Source organism: Tripterygium wilfordii, chromosome 17, assembly GCF_013401445.1.
Source record: "Tripterygium wilfordii isolate XIE 37 chromosome 17, ASM1340144v1, whole genome shotgun sequence".
NCBI classification, from domain to species: domain Eukaryota; kingdom Viridiplantae; phylum Streptophyta; class Magnoliopsida; order Celastrales; family Celastraceae; genus Tripterygium; species Tripterygium wilfordii.
The window spans coordinates 5,986,140-6,011,712 of record NC_052248.1 but is presented as its reverse complement, the minus strand read 5'-3'; the positions used below and the strand labels follow the sequence as shown (position 1 = coordinate 6,011,712).

The following is a 25,573-nucleotide window of genomic DNA, read 5'->3' as shown; positions in this document are numbered from 1 at the left end:
ATAATTTTAAAATTATATTGAATTGTATGGGAATTTAATGTTTCATAGGAGTGGTTTGATGTTGTTTTGGTTCCTCAAAGGTCATGTATTGTTAATTATGAGAGTCTTTTGATATTACTCAATTAATGAAATTCATTTGTAGTATTTAGTTTGAAAACATTTTGTGTGTTTTTGGCATTAATTACCATCATTTTGTGGGAATTTTTGTGTGTTTTTGATGTATTTTGTGTGTTTTTGTAGTATTTAGTTGATGTTTTGTGCATGTTTAGAGTTTGGTCAGGTTTAGTAGTCTGTTTGGATTGCAACATACACAACATGAGAGGCTTTTCTCATGCTATATTGTTCTAATGTGTAAGTAAATTCAGCCCATTTGGTATTGGAACATGTAAGTGGTGACAGGAAAGCACGGTAGAATTCAATGAGTTGTTGAAGGTCAAAGTGATTATAGGCACAAATCTACCAGTCATACATAACATTTCAAAAATATAAATTCAAAAATCTTATTCTAAAAATATTAAGAATTTTATTCCAAAAATATCATTTCAAAAATACTACTTATGCTACATTGTGCTTCTCGATATTAAATATCACTTTGTAGAGATTGTTGTACTACCTATACAATATTGTCTCATAAACATGTCTTTGGTGACCTATAACACTTTGTAGATACTAGCGACGCAAATAAAAATTGATAAACTCTTAGCATACTTATTCCTTATGCATTAAATTTCTTACACCCTATTAGAAAATTTTTTTCTTAGCAAATTAAAAAACAAGTATTGTACATATTTTATCTTCATCTCACAATCATCTCTATTTTCTACAAGGACAATGCTAGAGACCCCCAAAATATCACCCCCAAAAGTCCCCCAAATCTGTGTGACATTAAAATAACCATTGATTAAAAATACACATGTAAGACCCACTTCACATCCAACACTCCACATTAAATGGGGATCTTTTGGGGGTTACTTTTTTGGGGTCTCAAGCATTATTCTTTCTACAATTAAAGCTCTACTGCTCTTCATGTTAACAAAGTATCGAAAAACTTTCACATATCTCTATTTTCCAATCAAAATACGTGCTGCGCGAAGCGCGGGCATGCAACTAGTATGGATAAAAATCGGATGCGTAACGTCGCCTGTAATTCAATCGATACATAGTAACTTGACAGGTTTTTTTGACTACACTGGTCATTAAATGGGATTTAAGCAGTTTTTTTACATCATGAATAAGGGGAATAGGCATGCAGAAGGAAGGATAGAAACATGGGGAATGGAAAAGTCGAGTACGGGAATTAACAATTCAGCCATAAAGTGAATTTAATTAAGTCAATTAAATTTTAAACATATAATTTACGTGACTAAATACTACTCCATAGTTTTTCATCTGATGACGTGGAATGAATCAACACCGATAGTTCAAAAAGGAGGGGAAGAGTCCAAACAGAAACATTATTGAAAGCCCAAGCCCATAGACACATCGCTATCCATAGACACATCGCTATCCATCTTGCACAACGCTTCAATTCGTTTCCCGTGTCATTCCAATTTCCAAGCCCTAGATTCAAAAATCGAAGCGGAGAGAGGAACAACATCTAGGAAAGCAAAAATCGATAAGCTGTTATGGCGCCAAAGAAACTCAGACATATCCCGGATGACTTGGTGCTCGACATTCTAACTACGCTTCCAGTGAAGGCGTTGAAGAGATTCAGGTGCGTATGCAAAGCTTGGTGTGATCTTTTCGGAAACACTGATTTTATCCACGCACACTGCATCAAACAAACCACTCTAGAAAAAGAACGTTTCTTTGTGAATCATTATGACAAAACAGACGACGAGTGTAACTCAGTAATCTCTATATTCGAGAGTGATTGTGACGAAGTATTGAATTTTACAGAGACTATTCGCATACCATTCAATGAGGTTTTCTTGAATGACCCATTTATCATAGGTTTCTGTAATGGCATAGTTTGTGTGTCTGACGATGTGAAAAATATTGGTTTCTGGAACCCGGCCACCAGAGAGTACAAGCCTCTCCCTCCCCTTATCCCTTCCATTGAACCCCCTGATGATGTTGATTGGAACATGCACTCAAAGTGGAAACTTGGGTTCGGTTTTGATCAAAGAACTAATGACTATAAGGTGCTATCATTTGTCCTCACGTATTTTGAGGTATATGCCGTATCAGTAGATGAAGCTCAGTTGTATTCACTAAAAAGCAATTCTTGGAGAGAGATTCCTTCATTCCCAGTGTTTGCTGGTGATTTTGAACGAGGTAGTGTATGCTTTAAGGGAAACTGTCACTGGTTAGGTTATAGGGATGGTCCTGGATATGTCTTTGAAGAAAATCCATATATACTCTCCTTCAATATGGCCGATGAAAAGTTTGAAGAGTTTGAGTTGCCAGTTTTTGGCCCTTTAAATTATTACATTGTAAAATTGGTAATGGTCAGTGGTTCTCTTGGTGTTATCCTTTACACACTGGATCCTCCAGGAAGATTGTTTGATATTTGGGTGATGGGAGAATATGGAGTAACGGAGTCTTGGGTAAAGAAATGGAGTATTGAAGCCATTTTAGGACTTGCGACCATTTCAGGGCTTGCGTGGCCCTTGGGATTTTTGAGAAATTATGGTGTGTTTTATGAAGATGATGGCGGAGAGCTGGTATTGTATAACAAGAATACTCATGTGTTTAAAAATCTTGGACTTTGTGGGGCTAAAAAAGAGCTACAGATTGTAAAGTATGTGGAAAGTCTAATGCGAATAGATGGCAGACAATAGTATGATGATCATGTTAAAGCTTTATTCGTATAAAAACTTTTGTTACTTTTAGTGTAGAGGAATTGTGGTCTGTTATTTATCAAGTTGCTGCTTTTGAGTAGGCTCGTATGGGAATGGTGCTTGGGTTTTTGTTTGGTTCATGGGTTTTTTGTTGGTACTTCTGTGTTTGGGTGCCTTGGGTGTCTGCTGTTCTCTGCTTCTGCAGTTCTGTTTCTCCTTTGCTGGTGCATTGCTTTCCTTGCTTTCGTTTGCACAATTGCTGATGCTGTTTTGGGCAGAGCTTCCCTTGTTGTTGTTGAGAGGGTCATCTCTCTTCCATGGTGTTTCTTTTGACGCATTTGGATTGGCGTTCTGTTGAAGGGGCGACAGTGGATTTTCTGCTTTGCTGAGTTTGGTTCTCTCCTTGCTCTCCCTAGATTGATTTTCTTTTGCACATCCGTTATTGTTTTTGGTTTTTTATTGACTGTTACTGGCTAGTCCTTGTCCTTTGGGGGCTTCCTCTCTAAATGCCGTTAGCTTGTACACTCATCTATAATTATCTCAATGAAGTAGGTGGTTTGCATGAATTAGACCAGTTTTCCGGTTAAAACTTCTCCAATTGTGCACGTGATTTCCTTTATTAGATAGTGAGAATGCAGCAAATACTGTTTGGACCTTTTGCTTGAGATGTTGAACTAGTTTTCCATTACTTCTTGTGGTAATTTGACAAAGGTAGCAGCTTTCTTCAGTGTTGATTAGATTTTTCTGGGTGAACTTTTGCGTAAGGAGGAAGATAACATGTAATCTGCTTGTGTTGTAGAGATTGTTAATTGCTAAATCTATTTTCTTATTCTTAAGGTGCAAGGATCAACGCCCCTCCCTCAAAAAATGAAGGATATAACATCACATCACTACTTATGAACCAAAAAAATTGCTCAAAGCATTTGGCATTGAAGGTAATATCGTGGCCACCACATATTTGAAGAAACTTTAAGTAAAGCTTAAGAACAATTATGTCTGGACTTGTATATAGAACATTAAGGAAACAAAAGTGCAGGTTTTTAAATTCAATGAATAATGGCTATGCTGAAGTGCGGTTTTTCAATTATTTATGCAGTGTAGCTTTTAGTACTAGTTGCAGCCTTGCAATTTTCACACATTTAATCTTCCTAGCTTCTCACACATTTGCAGTTGTAGATATGTGACATAACTAGCAAGTGTTATGTATGGTTTGTGAGGTGGAATTGCCATTGCAGAACTGTAAATGCTTTGTTCCTTTAGCGAAAAGACTTGAGATTGAAGACAACAAGAACAGCTCGTGTATGTTGGTGCTATGTTCTCTTTATGCCACAACAGCAACTCCTCCTGTTCTTCCCTCAATTTTACGACCATTACTGTAGAAAACTGGCAATGCCCTTCGAGAAAAGCCAAAAACGTGCAAATGGGACTTTTAGTAACTAATTACGGAGAAACGAAAATGGTGTTATGGGCCGAAGGCGGAGAAAGACCCAATCGGACAAACTAGGGCTAGGCATTAATCGGGTCGGTTTATTGTTGGCCAAACAAATGACCCATCTGACCAACCGACATTGAAAAATATTCAAAACCATTATTGCCCTGACTTTGTCGATCGGATTGGGTAACGGTTGACAATTGGTTTTGCAAGTTGCTTGCTAGGTCGGGTAAATGATAACATCCGACTTTAATCATATTTAATTATCTATTGATTTTATAAGTAATAAATGTGTCATAGCTTATTAAAAACTTGAGACTCAAATAAACCAAAGCATACATAACATGAGTGAGAGCAATTTTCGATAGCTTAAAATAAGCAAACAAAAATTTTAAATTAAAATACTCGCAAGCGCACAAGACCGTAGTATAATAGACTATGCAAGAACGAGGTCGAACCACAAGAATTGGACAAACAGTACGATTAACTACTATACTAAACTTACCAAAAGAAATAATTATTGGGAGATGATTGATTTTGGATAGCAAGTAACGAAATTAAAGAAACGAAGTAAAGGAAACACAAACTTGTTGATTTTGGTTGTGAAAACAAATTTATGAAAGTACTAGGACAACGAATCCATCTTAATAATCCTCTCTAGTTGTTGATTACCTCACCTTTAATCCACTCAATCGATGTTGTTGGCGAATCCACTAAGGCGTGAATTACCTATGGTATCTAAGCTAATTCCTTTATCTTAACATGCAATTTGGTTATGGTATCTAACTCAAATATGAACATGCAAGATGTCCTTAAGTTCAAGAATTCATTAACATGCCATGTAAACCCTAGGAGTATGGTATCTACCCTAGGCGTTCCCAATTCCTAATCACAAGAAGGTGGTCTCAAACCCCGTATGGTATCTACGTGAGCTTGCATCAACTTACTTAGTTGAAAACTTAGTTAGTGGCCAATCATCCAAGCAATCAAACAAGTATATAGCACAGTGATTAGAAATCCGACATCAAAAGAGCAATCAAAGATAAGAATAATAAACAAACTAGAGAATCATATTAAGATTTCATCACGCCCTAGCAAAAGCGTTTAGTTACACATAGTCAAGAATGAAAACCACAAGAAAGGTTGGAGAACATCCTAGAAAAGTCGACTGAATATTTGAGTGTCTGAACCCCCGAAAGTTCCTCTGAATCCTATGAAGTCCTCCTTAAATAGCTCTCTCAAACCCTAGACTTCCTCTACAACAATTACTAAAACTCCAAGGAAATTTACCCTTGGTTTCCAAAACAATAAACCCAACAAAAAGGGAAGAGGTTGACTTCTTCTATGATTAGGAAACTGCACTGTTGGATGTCGTGGAAGTTTTTCCCATGTTTTGCCCTTCATAAAAATCTCCAAAAATATGTAAATTGAAGCTTGATCTCTTAGCTTTCCAGGGCCATCTCACACGTCTCTAGCAAAATTCTGTAGAATTTTCTAGACCCACTTCTTCACAGATAGCGCAGTTCTGCCAAGATCATATTTTAGCTCAACTTGTCTTCAAAATCTGGGTCAATTGGCTTCACCGAAAATTCCCAAAATATTCTCCAACATTCTTCAAGGTCTTAGCTTTATTCTCCAATTGACAGTTCTTCAAAAATACTCAAAATATACCATTTTCCATCAAAAATCATCCAAGTGCTCGAGAAAACTGAAAATGAGGAAAACAAAGTAATCAATCCTTTTTAAAGCCAATCCTCTAACAAAAACCAAGTTTAGAGAGTATTAAAATGAGAGAATATATGAACTTATCAATGAGCAAACCTCTTATTAGCAGTGGTATAGTTTATGCCTCTAAATCATCAAGAATCCAAGATATTGAAAAGAAAAAAAACTATATATTTCTAGGCCTATGCAGCCTATGATTACAATGCAGACAAATCTTGCTTCTTATCCTCTCGCAAACTTTGCCAGTGTTTCTTGGGCAGCCAAGGTTTGTGCATGGCTATGCCCCAGCAACCAGTATTACGATTCGTATACTAATACAGATACATGTTTTGCAAAGCTCTTCGCCACTGTCAAATCAACAAATGAATCCTTGACATCCATAATTCCATATTACCGACGAAATTAAAATCATCAGGAAATCAGAACAGCAGATTCAGCACACTGCAGATGTGTGAGAACTAAGAACAAGACCGAATAGACAGAGAAGCATTCAGCCATTCACATTTCACACACCCACACACACACACAAACCAAGTTCTCGATGTTGTACCAGAATCTCCCAGTCCCATATACTCTCTCTTCCAAACTTCTTTCTGAAAATTTAAATTTGGGATTCAAACAAGTTTGAATAAATACGTCTGAGGCATCTACTTTCACATGATGAGTTGAAAGAATGTGCACGGTATCATCATTCGCTGGATCATAGCATTGGATTCCCAATTCAGATTGAATTTTTTCTTTAAGAGAAGCCATGTACTAGAATCACATGCTTAGGAAGGAGAAATTTGACAAGATCCATGATCCCTTTGCTGTCTGATGAGGACTGAAAGACAACTGATGTATCTGACAATATAAATGTACGATCAGGACAGGCCAATGCATAAATAAGACATTTAAGACAAACATTTTGGTCTCACTGAAGAGGTAGAGAGCTAGCTCCATTGTAGAGATCAAACAGAAAGCATAACTATGAAGGATGACCCCCAAACACGTCTTCCTGTATCTATACTCTCATTGGATACAATATGCCTGAAGAACTCCCAAATAGGCATTGATTCACCTGGGGATGTGCTTAGGATATGAAACCCCCTTATATACAACCAGAATCGGAATCAGAATATGACCCATAAAACTGCAGCTTCCACGCTATGGCGAACTAGAACATATTTGTTTAACAAAACAATTTCAAATCAAGTTGACACACTAAAGGGTCATGAGCTGTGAAGATGGCTCCAAGAGTTTGATGACATGATTTTGAAAATAATTTCAGCATTTAAAGGAACATGAAGTTCACCAGCAGGCACGATAGATATTTTCATCTACCAACAGCTAAAATTGCATTAGATAACGAAGAAGTTTAGTGTCCCCACTCTAATTTTTGTCAGTTTTAACAATGCCAACAGTTTTGTTATCTCAATCAGAAATTAGAAAATAAGCCACAAACCACCCAGAAAATTTGAAGTAAATGAAATGGATGGGAGAAGATTATGTACCTCGCATTGCACATTAATATGGGTGTCCCTATCCAAATCAATCTAGGTAGGTTTACTTGACATCAATTTATGTCCAATGGTTCTGGCCACACAATACCTAGAAAAAAGAAAAAAAAGAGCACATTATTTAAAAATGAAAGCTATGAAAAGCATTCACCCTTACTGTTAACTAGAATATTCCAACCGAAATGAGAAGTCCAATTAGTGTTACTGTTAACTAGAATATCCCAACCGAAATTCTTATTAGTATTCATGTTCATGTAACTTGGAGGAGAAAGGCTTCAGATATAACTGCAATTCGAAAAAGCTCCTATTATAATAAGCCCAAGGGCAGCGCCCACTGTGGGGGAGGGGGTTGGGTGTAATGGATTTAAGCAACATGCATCTATAATTGTCATCTTCACACGAGCGACAACCAGTTTAAGAACAGGGGTTTTTTCTTTGGTAAACTTTGATTGAACAAACCAAGAAATATATATCCACTATTATTTGTAAAGAAACATCCCATAATTTGGTCACCCACTGTCTATGAAGACTAAAATTTTCTGAAAACTAACGAAAAAAATGGAAGGATTAGATTTATTTTTCATCAACAGGATGACAGTTTGAAATAGAGAGTGAATAGTTTCACAAGAAATATGAAGACGACCGTTGATTTGAGTCTTCTAAAAAACAAACATGTAAGCGAAGAAAGAAATCAATGATGAGCCATACCTCAAATGCCTTTTCATATATACATATACATGCACATACACATACACATAAAAGTCACAAATATATATTAATGGATTCATGTGCACTTTTCAGGTTTATCCTATATTTGAGTTCCAACCAATTGACGCTTCAAACCATTTTATATTCCAGGAAGCTCCAGGATTATTGAGTTTCTTGACTTCAAATTTCAGATAGAAAACCTTGGAAGTGAGCAAGTTTGACTTGAAAATTAGCTACATGACGACTTTCCAGATTCCAGGACTACTAAACAAGGCAGTGGCTAATACCACAAAATTCTGTCTATACTTTTTTTTTTTTTTTTTTATCCCAAGAGGATGAAACAAGCAATACCAAGTACAGTTTCTGTCTACAAATGAATTTCACACAGTTCTAATCTAATCAGTTAAAAATGTTATTAAGTCTCTCACGAATGAAATAACAATGAACTTCAATATGTTGTGTCCTCTCATAGAACACAGGATTAGAAGCAATATGGATGGCGGCTTGACTATCACACCGTAATTGCATTACAATGTAGTCATTAAGTCTCATTTCGTTGAGCAGATGATTAATCCACATAAGCTCACATGTGGACTAGGCCATGGCTCGATATTCAGATTCTGCATTGGACCTCACCACAACAACTCTGCTTTTTGCTCTTCCACGACACCAAATTTTCTCTAACAAACAGACAATATCATGTAGTAGATCGTCATTCTATAGGAGATCCTGCCCAATCTGCGTCACATAATCCCTTTATTCTAATGTGGCCATGATCTCTGTAGACAATACCACGACCTAGTGCACTCTTCAGATATCTCATAATATGAACAACGGTATCCCAGTGAGACGTTCTAGGAGAAGACATGAACTGACTAATCATACTGACTGAAAAAGCAATATCAGGACGTGTCACTATAAGATAGTTCAATATGCAACCGCCTATATCGCTCAGGATTAGGAAATAATTCTCCATGTTTAGCTGTAAGTTTTCACGTTAGGTATCATAGATGCATCACACGGTTGTGCCCCAATAATACCTATCTCATCAAGTAAATCAAGAACATATTTTCTTTGACACAAAAAAATATTTTTCCTACTTCGAGAGACCTCGATGCCTAAGAAGTACCTGAGAGGTCCAAGATCGTTTGTCTGAAAATTGGTATGAAGAAAGGAATTAAGAGCAGCAATTCCCACACTATCACTCCATGTAATCACTATATCATCACTTCCACCATAAGAAGTATACACCTCTGTCCGCTGATAGAAAACCGAGTGATCAAGAGAACTCTGTTGCAGCCTAAATTCAATTACCACCTCACTAAATTGGCCAAACCAAGCATAGGGAGATTGCTTCAAACCATACAATAATTTTCTTAGATAACAGACTTTCCCATACTGCTTCTGAGCAATAAACCCTGGTGGTTGCTCCATATAAACCTCTTCATGCAGATCACCATGAAGAAATGCATTCTTAACATCCAACTGGTGAAAAGCAAATTGAAGAGCAAAAGAACCCAACTTGGCTGCACCTTGAGCATTTGTGATGCAAAATCACACGAGCAATATGACGAACACCTTAAGCGAATCGGTATCACTAGTCATCCCTAAACAAATATCCCTAAGTGTACATAAACACATGTGGCATGACACATAGGACTATGACATGACAAATTCAAATGAAAAAAAAATTGCTCGAAATTTGGGCTGGGCTTCTTAAACCTTCCCAATATTTGTTCACCTTTCTCCAAAAAAGTCAGACATGATTTCACTCTCTCTCACCAACAATCATGAAGCTTCTCTCTCCTCCAAGAATGACATTCTCTCTCTGGTTCTCACCATCTATCCGTCTCTCATCTACTGGAAAACACGATGGTGGCCGCATCAACAGTGTCGTTTGATAGTTTAAAGCGGCAAGGGAGAAGCTCGTCTTTCGTAAGTAAATTTTTGAACCCATTTCTCACATAAACGAAGCAATCATCATCTCTCAATTTCTTTGGCTTGGAAGCTTTTAGAGAGAAGAATGATGAAAGAGAAATAGCTTGGATGAAGATAAAGGAGAGAGAACTTCCTCTTTATGCGTAATAGACAGTAATGCGCATATTATTGTACACCTTTTTGCTTGTGTTTTTAGGTTGAATTGATGTTTTGTTTATTGAAATAAGATCAGATTTTGCTAATGATTTCTGATATGCTATGATTGTGTTCATGTTGAGTTGTTATTGAAATCCCTATACAAGTGTTATTTCACATTCCATAAGCACGCTGGATATAATGAAGTTTGCGAATGAATGCTTGTATTGAAAAATGTTGCCCTAATGCTTGGTTTGTTGGTGTGAATTTGAAAGCAAGATTGTATTCGCATGTTTGTATTAGTGAAATAACTTGGCATTGTGGTGTCTTATAATGTTTGTGGGTATCATTCTGGTAAGCACTCACAAGACTATAACTCGTCCACTACGGACACCAAGGGGTTTAAAGGTTTGTGTCATGTGCTAAGTGCCACCGTGATTCCTGCGACAGTGAGTTAGTTTGTATTTTAGCTTCCCTCTTTGTTTTTTTCCTCGAGGAGGAACAAAAAGATGAGTGCGGGGGTATTTGATGCGCATATTATTATACACCTTTTTACTTGTGTTTTAGGTTGAATTGATGTTTTGTTTATCAAAATAAGATTGGATTTTGCATAAATTCTATTTTTTTGAGCCTTTCAGCTCCTTATGCTCAACAGTTGCTCAACCCACGCTCGAGCATAGATGTCATCATATTGGCCAACAGCTAGCGCTCAACAGATGCTCAACGAGTGTTCAATAGCTGCTCGACATAATAAAAATGAGGTTTACGTGTTTTTTATTATTGAAGGAAACCCTAGGAGGTTGGGAGAGTTTCAAACATATATAAATACCTCATTACAAGTCAAAAAGGGGGATCTTTGGAGGTTGACGGGAGAGAAAGAAGAAGAAGGGATTTTGGCAATCAGGTTCCATCATTCTTGTGTTTTCTTTCCTAGATTTCCATGGATTCTATTAGTTTTATTTTCTTTTGTTTTGTCACCTAAGTAGCTAAACCTTTTGCAAGGGGGACGATGTAGCCTCTTTGATTGTGCTTAACGAATTTGATTTGATTAATTATTAGTTTCTTTGTGCTATGCCAAGTGTTGATTGTTGTGCTTAATTGATGATTGAACCGTGATGCTTAGCTACCATCTAGGTTTGTTCTGATGCAATTCGTAGTAGACGCTATGCTCGAATTGGGAATAGCTTCTTGCAATTTAACACCATGACTGCCTAGACATAGACGTCATATGTTAGGATTCATGTGATCGCTACATAAGTTGTCATAGATCTAATTGCATTCTTGTTTGTTAAACTAGTTTAGACGCCATGGATTGTTGCAAATTAAGAATAGACGTAGTAAGTTAGACGCCACGACTACTACATGAATTAGGGGACTTGGTCTTTGACATACATGAAAGAATTGATAATTGACAACTAAATGATTTAAGTGGAATAAAATGGTGAAATCGGAACCCTAGTATTTTCACCAATTTGATCTTCCATACAACCCTCTGATTTGTTCTTTGCAATTCTTCTCATCATTTTTGTCTTTCTTTCTCATAATAAACTATCAACAATTTTTGTCTTCTTATTCGGTGATATTTTTAGTGAAATTTTGGAATTAGGATAGATTAATACTCAATCCTCTTAGATTCGATACTCGTATTTGCTAAGCTATACTATCATTGATTCGTGCGCTTGCGAGTGAGTAATAAACTGAGTTTTGAATCGATTAATTTAGTGGTTTGAAATCTCACATCAACAGCACACCGATCGATGTTGTTCTCCAATATCTACGTGTTTATTATGCAATTTCTTAAACAATTATTTATCTATGTGGCAAGTATAGGGATACTTAGGGATAAAAAAAGTATAGGGAAATTTAGTGTTAGCGGTTCCCTTCATTACAAAGTCATAACAAGACCACTCAACCCATTATAACCACCGACAAGCAAAGTAAGATACATGATAATAGTCACAACTGAAACACAAGAATCCCAATAGTTATTAGAGATCTATTTGTAATAGTTATGAGAAATTGACTCAAAAGTTTCACAAAGCTTCAAACACCATCAATGACGCATACACTTCAACTAAACAAAGCATACAATTTTCAAAGTCTGAAAACTTCGTAGAAGGTACAAGAAAGATTAGTATTGATGAAATCTCTCCACCACAAGGAAATCTCTTACTTTGCAAATTATCCATAAATCTTCCTTTGCTTGGGCAGCTGAACTGGTTGTGGATCCAATTCCATGAATTTCCACAACTTTATCCAAACAAATAACCCTCCAATCTAGTGAGTTTGAATCCACAACCAGTTGAGCTGAACAATTAAGACCAAATAAAAATCCAGGTCCAAACTGTAAATTACCAAATTAATGATAAGCAATCAAAAGGGGGAAAAAAAACAAGGGGCGGAAGAGAGAATGAAAGGGTTTCTTTTATTCTACTGCCATTAATTCTTAGAGAATTAAAGGTGGTTGGTTTAATTCTTACTTGGCGGCTAGAAGAGGTCTCAAAATTGTCAAGCACTCCTCTAATATTATTTCGTGTGATATCCTGTGTCTCTGAACCGTAAAGTTTCCCCTGGCGACTAGTTTGCATTTACGCCCCGGCAAAATGTAGAACAAATGAAGGGCTTTTTAGGCTGAGTCATGGAATAAATGGAGGGCTTTTTTGTCATATACATATATATAGAAGTTTAATTTTGACCCAACATAATTTTTCATTTTGACCCCACTTGTCTTTTATATTTCTTAATGTTTACATTAATTGGACCATACCAAATCTAAAACTAAAATGTCCAATCTAAATTAAATGGGTCTTACTTAGTTACCCACACCCACTTATCTTTTTTTATTGGGATTTTTGAAGACCGGTACATTATATTGTACTTAATTGTAAAAATGTACAACCACTAAAATATCCTTTTAAAAAAGTACACTGGGGACCAGCTTTTACCAAAATAACCTCAAATTTGATTTTTCCTCTCCACGAACTGCGATACAATAGTGATACTTTTAAACATAAGGTCAAATTTAGTATTCAATTTATATCTTTTGCTCATAAAATGACGATACAAATGTTGGAATGTAAATTTGATTGCATTACATGTTTTTCTGGTTCAATTATATCATTTTAGTGGATTTTTAGTGTTGGTGATACTATAGTGATACATCTCTACAGCTGTAAATGTTTTTCCAGAACGAGCGAGAAAGGTACAAACCAAGAAAAGAAAACCAAGAAAGGAAAAGTAATTAGGAAAATGAAGTATGCATACTGGTTCAATTGTATCATTTTAGTAGATTTTTGTTGTTGCTGATACATAGTGATACATCTCTACAGCTGTAAATGTGTTTTCAGAACGAGAAAGAGAGGTACAAACCAAGAAAAGAAAAGCAATAAATGAAAAATAATTAGGAAGAGGAAGTACGCATATTGGTTCAATTGTATTATTTTAATGGATTTTTGGTGTTGGTGATACTATAATGATACATCTCTGTAGCTGTAAATGTGTTTTCAGAACGAGCAAGAGGGGTACAAACCAAGAAAGGAAAAATAATTAGAAATAGAAAGTATGCATATTGGTTCAATTGTATCATTTTAGTGGATTTTTGGTGTTGGTGATACTATAATGATACTATAATGATACATCTCTGCAGCTATAAATGTTTTTCCAGAACGAGCAAGAGAGGTAACCAAGAAAAGAAAATCAAGGAAGGAAAAGTAATTAGGAAGCGAAAGTATGCATACTGGTTCAATTGTATCATTTTAGTAGATTTTTAGTGTTGGTGATACTATAGTGATACATCTCTCCAGTTGTAAATGTTTTTCCAGAATGAGCAATAGAGGTACAAACTAGACAGAGCGAGGAAGGAGAGAAGAGAGAACGAAGCATAGCCCAAATCGAGCAACGAAGCACATTCCAGATCGGCCAAAAACGGAGACAAGAGCAATTCGACGCAATCCAAATCGAGCAACGAAGAAGAAGGCGATGAAGAGAGGAGAAGCTCGGCCAAAAACGGAGAAGAAGGCAACTAAGAACAATTCAGATCGAGAACCAGAAGAAGAAGAAGAAGGAGAGAAAGAGGAGATAGCTTTTAGTAGAGAAGAAGGAGAGAGAGAGGGGACACACTAGAGTTGGATAGTTGGAGGGAGAAGAAGAAGAAGAAAGGTATTGTAGGTATAAATCAAAAAATGTCTTAAGCCAAATGACCAAATTACCCTTTTTTATAATTTTAAAAAGGCTTAGGTCCTTTCTATAATTAAGTTGTCCTAGGTGCTGTTAGTGTCAATTGTCTGTTTCTTTATTTATCTCTTCACCTTAGGCCTTAGCCTATTAGCTTGCTTAGTGATAGCGAGTTAGCCTTAGCCTGTTAGCCCGCTTATTGATATTTATTACGTAAATATTTATAGGAAGTGAGTAGTATATGGTAATTAGCCCCAATAGTAAGCCAGCTTATCAATTTTCGTATCTAGTTTGTTTAATTTGAATTCTTATTTATTTGTCTAAATTCGTAACTCTTTTTTATGTTTATAGCTCTTGTCATGCACACTTGGTCAATGGTTAATGACTTAGCGTTGTTTTTCGTACTTTTGAAAACATAATTAATAAATAACCAAAAAAATTCAGAGGACGAACCCCCGCAAAAACTTTTCCTATCCTAAATATTTTTAGATTTTTTATTATATATCTTTATTTTATAAATCTAACCCCATATCCTCTGAATGTTAGATCTACCCCTGATAGTGGTGTACATCTATCAAGTTCTTATTATCAATTCGGGTCAAGCTCGACCCAATAATTTTAGAGAAGTATATGGCCCACCCTTAACTCAGAGATTAAGAAAAATACAAGTTATTAGGTGTTGGATTTAGGGTTATCGGGTCCGAATAACATGTACACGATTAAACATATTCTAACACTAAATCAATAACTCTAAAATATTAATTGAGTTTTTTAGATTGTGGCAACCTTTAAATATTTGAAATGTAACAATTCCATAATATTTTGAATATAGTTTCATGACGTCCTAAACATGCTCAGTCTTGCTGACATATCAGGTGGTTAGTTAGCCTTTTGGAGGTAGCTTCTCGACTATTCTTCGGTGACCTACCCATGAAGAAGAGTGAGCTATAGGGGGCCTCAAGTTTGTTCTCGAAGGTATCTCTGTGTCGCTCAAGTCAGCTTGGGTGTACTCGATGTTGGAAACTCTCATTTTCTAACTAATAAAGAGTTAAAAGTTTCAGGATCGTTTAACGCTTGAACCCCTCGTTTATATGAGTTTTAGTAGTCTAATTTTGATTAGTGTTTTGAAAATTGAACAAGTCTCCGGTCAACATCATAGAACCAATTATGAGTTTGATTAGTCTAATTTTGATCAGTGTTTCGAAAATCGAACCAGATCGATCGATCTGGCCGGTCCAACCGATGAACTTCGGAACTGGCATTTTTCGTGCAAACTTGCCTAGCCATGATCCGCCCCGCCCCGCATGTCAGGGCAACATTTAACCCCTGTCCACGCCCCGTTACAACCCACGGGTCCCTACGGATCGTTATGAATTTTTTTAAAATGTTTTTTTTAAGAATAGAACTTAAGACCTCTCACATATTAAACTAGTACTCATACCAACTAAGCTACTAAATGTTTTTTTGATTGAAGAAACACAATAATTCAATATATTGTATTAAAATAACCATTACTATTAAAATGAGATCTAAAAATAAAACTATCTTACGCGTGTGGAGTGTGTATATATATACATATATAATTATTTTCTATATATATATATGCATGTATAGCGGGGCGGGGTGTGGGTGTGGGTGTGGGTCGGGTTGGGAGGCAAACCCGTCCCTGCCCTCCCTGCATGCGGGTTGAGATTCTTTGCCCCGTTCCTGCCCCACACAATCCTCGGATCGGGAAAAATCCGCACGGGTAGAGGCAGATCAGGGCAGACACAAATTGTCATCGCTAGACTAGCCAATTCCCGGTTGAACCATCCGATTTGAACTCATAATATCTCATTCATAACGACAATATTTAACCAATTAGGTTATGATACTTTATTTGTCTAATTGAATATATCAAAACTTGTATTAGTACATTTATTAATTTATTTTTATATTATTGTGAGTATTATAACATATGAAATATTTTTAATTATAATTTATATTAAATAAATACTTATAATAATGTATTATGTTGAACCTAGTTTGAACCTTTGAAAAATGAACTGAAGAATTTTTCGATTTGATGACGAGTCTGATTTTCAAAACCTTGATTTTGATAAGGTCGTGCAATATTGGGTAAAAAGGGACCCTCAACCCCCTACGTAATGGATCATACGTGTTGCACTAAATTTTAAAGGTCAATTTTAATTTTACACACTAGGGGGCATGCCTACGTTTCGTGCGGCTTGTAATTATAATTTTAACTATATTGTATCATAAATGCAATTCACGTATTCAATTTTATTTTATGATTTTGAAGTAATGTAGAATGTAGATGGAAGCCTATGTAATTGAAATTGCATCATTTTTTTGGACAACACTTTTATTCATATTACATTCATGGTTTGAATAGTCGTTGGCGTTGAAAAAATGAAGTACTCTAAAAATAGGCGCATGATACTGTCGAAATGTTGAAGGCTGCGGGCAAAATTGGAGGCATGTTTCTCAAATTATTATACGTATATATAATGTCATCGTTTTGCGTCACACTTTCCACAATATTTAGTTATAAATGCTTCAATTTTAATTTTTTATTTATATATGAAGAACTGTATGAAATAGTGTATTGGTATGGGCTTACAATTTCATATTATTATTTCCCGTTTGTTAAATGTTATTTCTAGTCAGCAACACCAAAAAGGAATGTGGACAATATCATAATTGAAAGTCGAAAACTCCTAAGGTTAATCACTTGTTGGGTCGAGACTTAAGTTCCAATTGGAATTTAAGGAGGTCAATTTATAGTACCAATATGTTAGGAAGTTCATCTAGGCCTGTTTAGTGTGTGGGCTTGGCCTGTGTTTATTTGGGCTTGTTTGGTTTTATGGTCCGATTAGGATCTGTCTGTAAGGGTTATATGAACCCCTCTCTTATTTTGTTGGGTATCTATCAAAAATCAAGACCTTGTGTTTGTTGCTTAGGGTTTCCCTTTGCTGGTATTCCTTGTGTTGAGTCTGATAGTTCAATACAAGTTGTGTTTCCTTATCAATTGGTATCAGAGCCACCCAGCCGGGTGTTTGTGGGCTTGTGTGCAGCGCCTCTGTCCCTGGAGGGCCGGGGCGGGGCGGGGCTGCGTTTACGGAAGGGGCGACCTGTGATCCGGGTAGGGCCACGGGCCCGGGCCTGGTGCCACAGAGTAGGCCAACGTGGGTGTTGGCCTTGTAAGAACGGGGGAATGTTGTGCACTTGTCCCACATCGCTCAGATGTGGGAGTGAAGTGCAGTTTATAGGGGGAAGTTGGGCTTCCCTTAGTAGCCAAGGTTTTCATGAAGGTAGGGCCACGGTCCCGGGCCTGAATGAGGCCTTGGTTACAGTCGGCCCACTAGGTGGGAGTCCTGTTGGGCCTTGGTTGCTGAGCGTGTTTAGGCGCGACCTTATCACAATAGTTTTGAACTTACCCCAACCTTCGCATTCTTGTTCGAAAGATCTACCGCAAGCAAAATACCCGTCGAAAAGATCAAGCCAAGAATTGGTAGAGCGGAAAAAAACTTCAAAAGTCAATAAATTCAATATCAAATTTCCAAAAAAAATCATGATTATCTAACAACGAAAGAGATAGGGCATTCCATTCTTCATAATATACAGCTCCTTTTTCCAGAACTCAGCAAAATAATGTAGGTAACTCCTTGAAGGAACAGGGAGACATACTAAAAATTAGAATATTACAGAGGCACAATATATATGCATTAATTCTTGTAAAAGAAGAAAGGTGAAGGGACAGATAAAATTAACTACGAAAAAATAAGCACTTCATGTACAATAGATTCTTGGTTAGGGCAAAAACAATTGTATGTTCATCTTTGGATTTTTTAAAAAATCCATAGAAATTGGGATCAAGAAGAAGCAGGCCCCTGGAGCTGGCCAAGCACCAGAGCCCAAGGTTGAGATAGAGGCAATTGTTGTTCTTAATCTCATTATCGATTCTTACAGGTAATTGGGTTGCAATTTGAGACCATTTGATAGAAATAGCACAATCCCAGAAATGATTATACCATTGCATGTATATGCTGCAAGAAAGAAAGAAAGCAACAATCTTTGTGGGAAGAAAGAATTAGAAATAACATGTTGCCAAGCTCTGTATGGAGTTCAATAATCAAGTTCTCTTCCTACTGTGAAAATGCTCATGTCTTTCAATCAGGCCTCAAGTAGTTGACCCACATTAACCTGCAACTCTTCCCACACCTTTGTGGGCTTGCGAATGAATGCATTGTTGGAAACGTGCAATGCAGCGGAAGCGTATAAGGACCTCATAGACATAAACGATAACTAGACAAGTTTCAAAAATTTCTTATCAAATACTAATCACCATAGCACAAGTCATATATTAATTAATTGCAAGAAGATTATATACCTTGAGATCTCTCTGATTTGATCTCTAATAATCAGGAACAAAGGATGGAGTCAGCGAGTTTGATACTAAGCTCAAACCTGCGGATCTTCCACCGTATGCACCAATTCCCAAACTTGGATTGAGAGGGTGGTCTCTTTTCTCCAAGAACCTGAAGAACACAAACCAAAACTAGTGGAAACGATTAGAGAGTAGAGAGGCCAACTGGTGTCTCAAAACTTGTGTTAACAAAACACACACTATGTGTGTATTTATAGGGTTTGGCCACACCTAGGGTTTTCTCCCTAGGTGGGCCAGCCCCTAAGCCTCTCCCTCTCCTAATTCCGGTCCGTTTTTGGTTTTCCTGTATCTTCTAGTATTGAGCTTCTGGGCTATAGTGGGGACCAACTAGGAAAAATAAAACATGGGCTTCCTATGAATTTAATTATCAGCCCAAACCCATGGACATAATTATAATATATTCCACTAAAATATTATAATTGCACTCCCCGTTTTATCTCAAATTAAATCTGAGTCTTTCGTTATACTTGTTCATAAATTCCTCACGTTAAGTTACAGATACCCGTCAATTAAATATGCCACTGACATATAATATTTAATTGACATCTTTAAATATTTCCTTGATCTCACCGCTTAACTTATTTGAATGTGTCGGATTAATTAAAATCCACCTGCAGGGTTTTGACACAATCTCATATCCTATAAGCATTCTCAAGAGGGTATCATCAATCCATAATTGGACGTGAATTTTATTAACAGTTATTTTCCATCGTACAATTAATGCGGTGACCCAACTCACTTGGTGTTTGTTGGCCTGTACAAAAAGACCTCACCCTTTAGTAAATCAAAGTCCCGTACATTAAATGCACATGTACCAATAATCTTTAATAAATTAAGAATATGAACAATTCTATAACGTTTGTGTGAGTGTACAATTTTCCATATAGTCAGACTGGGAAAATTGACTCACCCGTAGTCCTAATCAATACACTCCAAGTGTACTGGTATAGTAAGTTCAAGCTTTACCGCTCTCCGTAACCAAGATAGATATACTTAAATACTATACCACAGCCAAGCCGACGGTTTGTCCAATTCCGTCTTAGCTGTGATCGCTTACTTATATTCGATAGAACTTATGAATTGATCTTCCGTGTGCAAGCTTAGACTCTACACACCAATTCATATACCATATAGAATAAAAGACACTGATGCCAATATGTCTTTTCTCATTTTAAATGCTAAATATATTTTATTCAAATAAATAAATCGAGTTTGAATATTACATAAAATAATGGCCTTTAGCATACTATTCCTATCATGCATCACATAATGCCATAATCAATTAAAGAGTCTGCTCTGCTTTGCGCTTACAGTTTGACACTAGAAAGACGCAAACATATTATGCAAAAAAAGAACAAAGAAACCTGCAAGTTTGGGGGCAGAGCTCCAACAACCATGTCCATGTTTGGTTATATATAATTCAAAAGTTTCTCATCTTCCTCTAGAGACCATAGGCCTTTCCTTTGTTTGTGCTTTTAACAGCTAGAGCGTCCCTCCATGCGGAGCGCAACCAATTCTACCCAACAGGGTGTGTTCTACCCAAGAGCCATAACTTGGTATCCTTGAGGCTCTGTAGTGTTCTGGAATCCCATGGACTTTGCCATAATGTGTTTTCAACAATAGCTGCATGAACACAAAAATAACAAATACTAGAAGCTCGATAACTGTTTGCTCTCTCCCTAGAAATAAAGATACAAACCCAAAGCAACGAAGTCAATGGAATTGGCCATCAAAAGCAAGAAGCCATCCACTATAGGCTTTAGGCTTTAGCAACACCAATTTCTCAAAGGCCAATGAAAATGGAGTAGAAACCTAACCTGGAGCCACCGCAACACCACTAAGGAAAAGAACCCACCAAAAAATTATTTTCCAAACTCGATAAATTTATCTGGTAAACACTCGAAAAGTAATAACAACAAGTTTTCATCATAAAAGAAAAAAAAGGTAAAAAAGTATTCAAGAATCTACGTGACGAAAATGTTATAAAATAATTAAAAAAAAAATAGTCGAAAATCCTCACAATTAAAAAAGCGAAAAAGATAAGAAGTTGTCCTATTGAGAGAAATTTTTTTAGGGTAATGTACTTACAAAAAGTAGTAGCTTGCTTGGCGACAAAGTTCTTAGAAGACTTGTTGTCAATAATAATGGTCTTCCTAGATCCATCATCATAAATGAACACATTCACCATTTTCTTGTTAATAGTAATGTACTCGTGGTAGATTTTAGCCTTGAGATAATATATCGACCCTAGAAGTTCTTGGGGTATGTAGCAAGGGCTTCGCCAATGGTCTTGAATTGACCACTACCATCCTTAGCCACAACCCTATTAGGCTTGATAGGTCCATTGTCAACTTTAGCCAACAACTCACAATCTGCACCTGAGACCCAGCTTAGGTACTTGTCTTCTTCAAGAAGCCTATGGCTAGTATTAGTGCCATGGATGTCGATTTTGAGATTGAATTTCTCTAGAACAATTTCTAAACCATCAACAATAGCCAAAAAATTGATGGCTAATTGTCTTATATTAAGCATACCATTACTCAATTGATCCTTAATTGGGTGAGACTGGTTGGGATCTTTCTTTGTGGGATCATCAAATCAGTCCAAGCAATATTGTTGGTAAGATATGATAGCTCTAAATTAGTTCTTGAGATCAACTACGTGATAGTGCATTGTTTGTATTTCGCTATCGCTAACATAACTAAACAATGCTTCAAGATCTTGAACCGTAGACTCCATGAAGTCCTTGCAATCATCCACAGCAATCTTGACTCTTGGCTCATTTGTTTTATTAATCACAAGTGAGTCGATAATGTTGAGCGATTTCTTGACTTCCCCTTTTGTGGCCATGATTGCAATCTTGAAGAGCTATTTCAGGTCGGTGTTGTTTAGTGAGCTCAAGCTCTTCATGTGTGGTGTATCATCACTTTTGGAACTGCCAAAAATGGTACCAAAGATGATCCATACTACTAAAATGATGGAAGTTATTTTGTCAACCGTCATTTTTACTCTCTCTATAGCTTTTTCTTTTTGACAATGGAGTTATGTTACATTTGAGTTTTCATGGTGATTTTATATTGTTTGAAATAAAAATGATATTGTTTGAAAAGACATTGTGAGGAAGAGGGATATTAGATGTTTAGGCTTTGGCAACTCTTTGTGTTGATCATTTTCAACGAAGGCATATACATATCACGTATGATAAAACTTAATGTATCCATGACAAACATGTCAACTCTTTGTGTTGATCATTTCAATAAAGGCATAAATATATAATAAAACTGTAAAATTGTATTAAGCCGTAATAGCTTTCTCATTGAAGGATAGCAAAGATATATACAACGTCCCCTACAATTAGTTTCCTAGAATTACATTACAATTCTTATAATTTAGATGTACAAGAAAAGAAACAAAGTATATATAGAGAATCAATCAACAATTATATCTCTATACTAATTGTGAGATACGGTACCTAAGATTGTAGGATATCATCATATCATTGACCTCTTAACAAATTCCACAACCATGGAACATGGTTCCTTGATTGCAGGAGAAGATTGTCATCTCAACACTCCCCCACAAGTTTGGGGAGTGAATGTCATTAACTCCCAACTTGACCAAAATTGTTGGAAACGTATCTTTTCCAAGAGGCTTCGTGAATACGTCTGCAAGTTGATTTCATGAAGTAACATATTTTGTAATGATTGAACCATCTTGTGTCTTGTCCCTAACAAAATGACAATCCATCTCTATATGCCGAGTTCTTTCATGAAAGATGGGATTTCCAGCTATGTGCAAGGCTGCTTGATTATCATAATGAAGTAACACAATAACTATGTGAGTGACTCCCAAGTCGTGCAAAAGATATTTTAACCAAGAGATTTCACAACAAATTCCTGCCATTGATCGATATTCAGCTTCGGTTGAAGATAATGAAATTGTTTTTTGCCGCTTGGTTCTCTAAGAAATTAATGACGTGCCCAAGAACACACAATATCCTATGGTTGACCTTATAGTGGTTAAACATCCTCCCCAGTTCGAGTAGCAATAGGCTTGTAATTTTCACTCATTATCTATAGGAAAAAATAACCCTTGTCCTGTAGCATGCTTGAGATAATGCAACAATCCATATGAGGTTTACGAAGCTCATGCATAAATCGACTCAATACATTTACAGCATAGGTGATGTCGGGTCTCATTATAGTGAGATAAATTGAAAGACCCACCATCCTTCTGTATTGAGATGGATCTTTGAGAAGATCACCAGAATCGGAGAGCTTGAGATTTTGTTCCATGGGGAAAGTGGCAAGCTTCACCCCCAATGCACCATCATCTCTAAGTATGTCTAAGCAATACTTCTTTTGAGAAATGCATACACCCTTTTTGGACCGTGATACTTCGATTCTCAAAAAATATTTAAGATCTCCAAGGTCTTTAATACGAAACTTGGTATGCAATAAGCACTTGAGAGATTGAATGGCCTCATCATCATTACATGTGATTAAAATATCATCCACATAAATTAATAAGGCTATATAAAAGACTTCCCTCGTTTGCAAATGAAGAGAGAGTAGGTTGCTTTGGATTGAACAAAACCAGTAGTTTGGATAGCTTTAGTGAATTTTGCAAAACATTGTCGAGAGGCTTGTTGAGGTGACATCGAATTCTCCCCCTATCGTTGAAGACCACGAGGCAAAGACATGCAAATTTCTTTATGGAGGTCACCATGGAGAAATGCATTATGCACATTTGCATCCAATGGAGAAATGCATTACGCACATTAAGAGTCCAATGTTGTGCAACGGCAAGAGCAAGGATGCAACAAACTGTAACCATCTTTGCAACAGGAGAAAATGTGTCGTGGTAATCAATACCCTCTGTTTGAGTGTATCCCTTAGCCACTAAATGGGCTTTGTAATGTTCAATGGTTCCGTCAGAACGACATTTGATCTTATATACCCATTCGCATCCAATGGAATCCTTTCTGGATGTAGAGAGGTGAGAGTCCATGTATTATTGGATTCTAAAGCATCCAACTCAGCCTTCATAGCCTACTGCCAATTTGAATCATTAGCAACCTCTGAAAAAGTAGAAGGTTCCACATCCTTACTAATATTCGAAATAAAAGAGAAATGTGATGGTGAGCAACGTGTATATGAAACCAAATTACAAAGGGGAAATCTTGTACCTACTAACGTTCAATGGTTCTTAGAGGGATCTCTGCGTCTCTCAAGTCAACTTGGGTGTAATCGATGCTTGGAACTCTCCTTTTCTAACTAATCAAGAGGTAAGAGTTTCAAGATCGTTTAACGCTGGAGACCCTCGTTTATATGAGTTTTAGTAGTCTAATTTTGATAAGTGTTTTGAAAACTAGATCGGATTGGCCGGTCCGACCGATCCAATTGGTGACCGTCCTTGCATTTGGTATGGTCAACATCATAGAATCGGTTATGAGTTTGAGTAGTCTAATTTTAATCAGCTGTCAGATTAGCCGATCCTATAGATGAACTTTGGAACTGACATTTTTTTCATGCAAACTGGCCGATTCCCAGTTGAGCCGTCCGATTTGAACTCATATTATCTCATTCATAACGACAATGTTTTAACCAATTAGGTTATGATACTTTATTTTTCTAAATGAATACATTAATTGAATATATCAAAACGTGTATTAGTACATTTATTTTTAATTATTATTTATACTAAATAAATACTTATAATAATGTATTATATTGAACCCGGTTAAACCTTGAACAACGAACCAAATCATTTTTCGATTGGATAACGAGTCCGATTTTCAAAATCTTGATTTTGATAAGGTGGTGCAATATTGGGTAAAAACGGGTTAATACAATTTGTGGCCACCGAAAGATGATCAGTGTTCCAATTTGGCCACCGATCTTTCAATTCTTCCAAATTAGTCACCGACAGTTCAATTTGTGTCAATTAAGCCATCCGGGTATAATTGACCAATTTCAATTAGTCAACCTACTAAAGTGGCAAAATCATAAGGGACAAAATCACAACCCATCACTTAAAATTTTAAAATTAAAAGTTAAAATAATGAAATACTTTCAAGAACTTCAGCTCCTAGCCAAGCGCTCATTAGTCGGTATACAAATCCAATGGCATAGTTTCAGACGTACCCAAGGGCTTGGCTTGCCATAAGGAGCCGTTTTTTATACTGATGCCGCATCGAGCTCTTGATCTGCGCGGTTTGAAGCAATCATGCAACCCATTTCAAAACAAACCCAAATCTGCTACAAAGTAAGGAAGAAGAGACCTCCCCCAGATCTGCGATAAACCCATCCTGGCTCTCCAAGCCTTCTTTCTTGATTTTGATACCAATCCAGACCTATCCCTGCTCTCCAAGCCTTCGTTCTTGATCTGCAATAAACCCATTTTCTAAGGGGACTGAGTGGGTCCAGTTTGGGGGGTCTAACTCAAGTGAGATCGGACTATGTTGATTGACTACGGGACTGAGTGGGTCGAGTTCGGTGGTTGAAGAACAAGGGGAGGAGATGGCTCTTATGGTGGATGTCACTTATGGTGAGTTAGGGTTTTCAAGTAGAGGTGATTGAAGAAGACTGAATTTTGTTTGAAAAGGGTTGAGATTATGTGTATTACAATTATTTGACAACCTTTAAATTTTTTGAACAAAAATTTAGTAATATCCACATTGGATAGGATTTTCCACTTGACAACAATGGTTTAACGGTCAACATGCTAC

At 36.7% G+C, this 25,573-nt stretch overlaps 1 protein-coding gene across 1 annotated transcript; it reads left to right on the top strand.

The window, feature by feature from the left end:
• Positions 1-1,495: 1,495 nt before the first annotated feature.
• On the top strand, positions 1,496-3,351 carry LOC119981670 (F-box/kelch-repeat protein At3g23880-like). Its single transcript, XM_038824755.1, has one exon. The coding sequence runs from the start codon at positions 1,626-1,628 to the stop codon at positions 2,781-2,783; it is 1,158 nt and encodes a 385-aa protein (XP_038680683.1). The 5' UTR covers positions 1,496-1,625; the 3' UTR covers positions 2,784-3,351.
• Positions 3,352-25,573: the final 22,222 nt, after the last annotated feature.